Here is a 6,173-nt window from a genome sequence, read left to right as displayed (position 1 = left end):
GTCTTTCAATGGTCTCCGTTCTGTGGAATGGGGGCCTATTAATGAATACATTGCATACTAAAAAAATTGCATGCTGGCTGTGTCGGCTAACAAACGCGCGGTCGCCCAGAAACGCTCAGACCGGGGTGGTGTTTCATCAATATTTTCGTCCGACAAGTTGTAAGATCTGACAACTTTCCTGTATTCTGATTGGTTGAGAAGCATTGTTACCATAGTAACTGTCGGATAAAACAGGACTTGTCGGATAAAACGTCCTACAAGTCCTTTCATGAAACGCTCCCCGGACCCGATATCACCAACGCGCGTGAACGCTAGTTACTCGAGCAACATATGGAATCTGAAAATAGCTGTAAAACCGAAAAGTTTAAAGAGTTATAGAGGATTGAGTAGTTGCTTATTGGTTAAATGAGAAGATGCTAGCTTGAGTCGGCGAATGGAGTGCAGAGCAGGAGTACTCATCTATCAACTAATCAAGCCTCTTCTTCAACCTTTTCTGGTTTACTGTCTTTATCAGGACTACGCTCGTTTGGACAAAAAAATTACTCGACTATCAACTGTCTACTTCCTCCTATCAATTTCACCTCTTCCTCTATCCACTTTTTTTTTTCTCGAAAACTCCACATGGTGTACCGTCAACCACATCCGCTGTTTGAATGAAATTGTTTTCTTCTAAATAATGTTACATAATGTACATTATGAACTGCCGTAGTTTGTTAGTTCATGATTATTTACAAATGAATATTTCCTGGAATTTGATATTCATCATATCCTAGTTATGGTCACATTTCCCCCAGAAAATATGTAAAGAAAAAAGAAGATTTTGAAGGGGTCATCCAAAAGTGCTTCCCAGCCATACAAAACATGCCAAAGGAAACACATAAATCGAGTAATGCTTTAAATTTTCAGAAAAGTTTTAAATTGTTAGACAATAATTAAGCAGGTCATATTTCTTTTTCCTCCAGTTACAAAATATGAAACGTTTTGCCTCTGCATGGATAATCAGGGACTCTCTCCAATGCTGAGGTCAGAAATGATTTAAATAGAATGGGGATTTAAGCGCTTATCGTCGTCTGCATGCACGTCAGAACAGTATGACATTTTGAATTTAAATAGACATTCATTAGAATGTATTTTGTTTCTGTTGTTACGCTTCTTCTGCTTAATACACTCCTTGAAACTAATGATAATTGTGCTCTCTTGCGTCGTCCGTGTATGTAAATGTACATAAATAAATATTTCTGAAAGGATATTGCATGAAAAATGTAATTTCTGGTATTTTGAGTCAATATAAGCGTATTACGTAATTTAATTGTTCAGACACGAAAACCACATTCCGAATTAAGCGATCGTTTTGCGCGTAGATTTCATAGGTTCTCATAAAGTATAGTCTTTCGTAGTGAATTCTATGTTTAATTCTCAAGAAATTTATTTTTGAATTCTCTTAGAAACGTAACTTTTAAACTCAATTTTTACACAAAGTCCGTACCGTGGGGGGGGGGGGGGTCCCACGCCCTCTCCCGCTCGATCGCTTCGGTATCTCACGCTGTCAAAAATATTGTGCCCCCTTCGGGATTTTGCCCCCCCAAAACTGAAAGTGTTCCGGCGCGCCTGGCAAGGTCGGGTCGATTTCAAAAGAGGTGGTCGATATTGTGCTGGTATAATAATTTGTTTTTGGTCGTGTGTGTTTGGATGTGTGATATTATTTAGGCCTTTTTTTTTTTTGGGGGGGGGGGTATGTCACAAGAAGTTTACAATGTATTGAGTCAACACACCCGAACCCCGAAAATACTCCCAAATTACCAAACAGACCGTTTGAAATATATGCACTGAATGATTTTGCGCCGATTAATCAATAAAGCGCATTGCGCGGGAGGACTTGCGTTGATGGCTATTGCGCGTCGGGCCATGCAGCTGGTCAGTCATATCTGCTTTTTTCTTGCTGCAGGGAATGCCTTGATATAAAAAGGGGCTGCTTTGGCAATATTTGAATAGAAAAAAGGGCGCTAAAATGGGTTTCCGGGATTTTCTTCTCACAAGGAAAAGACGACTCTTAACAGGAGTGCAGATTCCAATGCACGTAAGTTGCGTTATATTGAATTCGATTTTCATTAATTTTTCCTCGGACCTATGATCCAAACAACCTTGATCACCCTCTTTATTTCAGCACTTCTATGGGCAAAAAGTTTTTTGGATAAAAAAGATAATAATAAAAGAAACGACAAGGCTTGTTATAAAAATAAATTGTAATGTTCAGGGGTGTGAGTGATCACAAAAGAAAAGAGCTGCAGAAATAGCCTAAATTAATTAGCTCAAAAGCTGACCTTTTCACACACACCGGAATTTAACAGTTTAAAGCAATGGAAATCATCAATTTTATTGACTGATAGTTAACTTGTTTCACGAATTGTGCATTTAAAAAAATATATATTACAACTTTCTGAAACAGTATCATTTATCAAAAAATGGCATTTAATTTGTCAGTAAATCATAGTCAAACGCCTACTTGCCTCAATATTGATGCCATTTTTGCCGACACACATTTTCTTGAGAATGAAGATTGGGTCTAGGCTTGGTATCAACTGAAACTTTTGTAAATAAATTTTTACAGAAATTAATGTTTAGTCTGATCTTTTTAAAATCCCGTTTAGGTGAACAGCCATTGATCCGAAGAGCGTTTCTTGTGTGTTGTTGTCTAAGAATCCGCTTCCATACAGCTCAGGGTCCCGTTTCGTAAAAAGGACTTGCAACTGTTGTAACTTTGCCATTATGGCAACTACCATCGTGGTAACATGGATCAAGGATTCAATGGTAGTTGCCATAATGGCGAAGTTACAACAGTAGCAAGTCCTTTATGAAATGGGCCCCATGCAGCTCAGTGAAAAGATGCTTCCTTAAAGTGAATGTTTGAAACACTTTTCTTTTTTTGACAGACAGATGCATTGCTGGCCCAGATCAAAGCCACAGTGGCCTTATCAAGACACCTTCACTTTGATCCGCCCCATCAGATTGATGTATTCTTTCACTTGATAGGTGAGAAAAAGTTTTTTAATGATAACGGGAAAGAGATGTTTCGAGATATTTTCTGATATAAGGAAACGTTTGGAGTGAGGGTTTTAAAAGTAATATTTCTCTATTCGCTCAGATATTTATGGTAACGAGTGTAAACTATGTAAGGATTTTCGTTTTGGAAAATACTAAACAAAAAATTGAATTTGAATAATGGGGATGTACTGTCCCGCTATTGTCTGAGTCTAATAGATCGGCTTTACCAGAAAGCCCGTGACAATTTGTATGTTCACATTTATAAACGCGCCAAATTATTGCCCAGACAGTATTTAATCTAAGAGGCATTTCTTGAACTATTCTGGACGTCCCGTAAAAACCCTAGACTTTCTAACTGAATATCTCCCAACTGATTTTCATGCATGCCTGATAAGGAAGAAAAAGAGGGCTGGGGGGGGGGGTGAGGTGGCAAAATGAGAGCTTGAGAGGGGTACGTTGGTCTCAATCGTGGGGGACATCGGTCACAAAAGCCATTGAAGATAAACTCAAGCCAGGGGATCCAGTCTCGACTGCCAAATTCGAAGGATACTCTTCATGGATTCTGTGATCCATCAGATTCGACAAACTACGAAACCATCTTGTTCTCCTTCTTTCATTATATTTGTTTTCCTCGGTCAATGATTGGTGGGGATTTTTTTTTACCTGATTGCTTAGAAAGCATGAATGCTTGTAAGCAGCAACCAGAGGACCGACGGCTTAAGGTCCTCTCCGAAGTACCTGGTAATGAGGATTAATGCCTTACCAAAGGGCACTATAGCGCACCAAGAGGGAATCGAACCCGGGTCACCGGAATACGAATCCCCCGTTCTACCGACTGAGCTATCGCGCCTCCTTTAAATGTTGAGTACATTAAAGGCCTACTATCCCCCCCCCCCCCCATCTGTTTACAGAAATGTATCCGCTGCTGTGTGGAGTACTGAGTGAGCTGCAACCGAGGAATGGAGCTCTCTTCTGGGATACATACGGAGATTGGCTTCTTCATAAGGTGAACCATCCCGTACCAAGTTTTGATTCCCCGATGATTGGACCAGCAGCTCACAGGGCAGACATCAAAGCTATCAAGTTTGCTACACGTGAGTCACTGGAAAGGTGGCAGTATTGGTGGTGGTGAAGATGATGGTGAAGGTGATGGTGGCCGAAGAGGGTCATGATTGTGATGGCGTTGGTGGTGGGGATGATGATAATGATGTTGATGATGATGGTGATGATGATGATGGTGTTGATGATGTTGATAGTAATGATAAAGTGGATGATGCTAATGATGGTGACGATAATGAGATGATGACCAAGATGATGATGATTATAATGAAACCGGATAACAGTAATACTAGGAATTGAAAGAAGACGATTCTAGCTTTAAGCTTTCCTGATAATTTCTTCGAGATGATACTCAATCAGATCCATGAAACCAATCATCCTCAATCCACAGATCATCTCTGGCCGGCATCATACTGGCGAGACAAGCACTGCTACAGATGTTTCATCAAGGAACTCGGCGCCCGCCCTCTACGACTTTCCAGTAACCAATGCGCCAGACACGCCTGTCAGAGTTGGGTTAGACGTCTCCTTGACAATCTGCATGAGCAGCAACCAGGTTTCTCTCCAAGGGACCTCCTTCCCCGCCGTGACGGCAGGTCGTCAAGAAGAAGAAGATCAAAATCGAAAAGTCCTGCTCGACAGGGCTCCAGGAAAAGGACCCCAACTCCTAGTCAACCGGAAAGTCACAAAATCACAATGATTTCTTCACTAACAGACCCATTGTCAGATGAGGAGGGCACTGGTTCATCCCCGAGAAGAAGAAATAACTCAAGAGGATCGGGTTATAGGATGACTGGAAACATTAACCAAGAAGGGCTTAGTGTGGATCGTGACACACCCGTCCTCATGTTTGATGATGTATTCGACGATTAAAGGTCAAGAATCACCACTGAAATGTTGATTCACGCTTTTGTTTCTTCCAGAATTGACTTTTGCAATTCACTTTTATATGGCCTGCCTGAAAAAGATATAAGAAAGATACAAATAGTGCAAAACAGCGCAGCCAGACTTATCATGCATGCTAAAGGTAAAGATCCCATTACGCCCTTGTTGTCGCACTTAATTTGGTTGCCTGTACAGAAGAGGATTGTTTTCAAGATAATAGCGATATGTCATAAAACATTAGTAAGTCCCCATTGTACCTATATAATCTGATTACTGAATATGTCCCACAAAGGAATCTCCGTTCTTCTAGCCAGAATTTATTAACTGTACCAACATCTAAAACATGTTCGTTTGGTGATCGTGCCTTTCAGTTAGCAGCACCTGTACTATGGAATAAACTGCCTAATAATTATCTGAGGGCCATCACATGTACTTCCACCTTTCTTAAATCTTTAAAAACATACTTGTTCTCATGTTAGATCATTTGGTTTAAGATAGGTATGTTGCAATGTTTTGTTAATCTTTCATTTAGTATTTATGTATTTTATTCTAAGTATACTTGTATTAGACTTCATTACCTCCTTTGTAAAGCGCATAGAGATTCTGTAGAATATTATGCGCTATATAAGCATCTACTATTATTATTATTATTAAGAATAAATAGAGAAAAATCAAACTAGCAAAAGACTGAAAATTTCATCAAAATCTGATGTAAAATAAGAAAGTTATGACACTTAAAAGTTTTGCTTATAATTATTTTTCACAAAACTGTGATGTGCACACCTCAAATGAGAAAGTTGATGATGTCCCTCACTCACCATTTCTTTTGTGTTTTATTGTTTGAATTATACAATATTTCATTTTTTACAGATTTGGCAATGAGGACCAACTTTGACTGAATCATATAGATTAGCCAATGTTCATTCCACATGTTCAGGGAGGAGTTAATCGTTGTTTCAATTGACAATGAGGAGAAAATTGAATATCCCCTGTTTCATATAATAAAATACAAAAGAAATAGTGAGTGGATGACGTCATCAGTCTTCACATTAGCATACCCATCGAGGATGTGCATATAATTGTTTTGTGAAATTAAGCAAAATTTTAAAGTGTCATAACTTATTTCACATCTGATTTTGATGAAATTTTCAGTGTTATGTTTGTTGGATTTTTCACTTTCTATTCAT

At 39.1% G+C, this 6,173-nt stretch overlaps 1 protein-coding gene across 1 annotated transcript; it reads left to right on the top strand.

Annotated features, from left to right (window-relative positions):
- Positions 1-2,736: 2,736 nt before the first annotated feature.
- On the top strand, positions 2,737-5,641 carry LOC121426707. The gene is made up of 3 exons (XM_041623079.1): positions 2,737-3,030; positions 3,954-4,136; positions 4,493-5,641. Exons 2-3 carry the CDS (start codon positions 3,956-3,958, stop codon positions 4,972-4,974), a joined length of 663 nt encoding a protein of 220 aa, XP_041479013.1. The 5' UTR covers positions 2,737-3,030; positions 3,954-3,955; the 3' UTR covers positions 4,975-5,641.
- The last annotated feature ends 532 nt before the right edge of the window (positions 5,642-6,173 follow it).

The sequence above is a fragment of the Lytechinus variegatus genome, chromosome 13 (assembly GCF_018143015.1).
Source record: "Lytechinus variegatus isolate NC3 chromosome 13, Lvar_3.0, whole genome shotgun sequence".
Lineage (NCBI taxonomy): Eukaryota > Metazoa > Echinodermata > Echinoidea > Temnopleuroida > Toxopneustidae > Lytechinus > Lytechinus variegatus.
The sequence above is the reverse complement of the archived record's forward strand: the minus strand, read 5'-3'. Positions and strand labels throughout refer to the sequence as shown.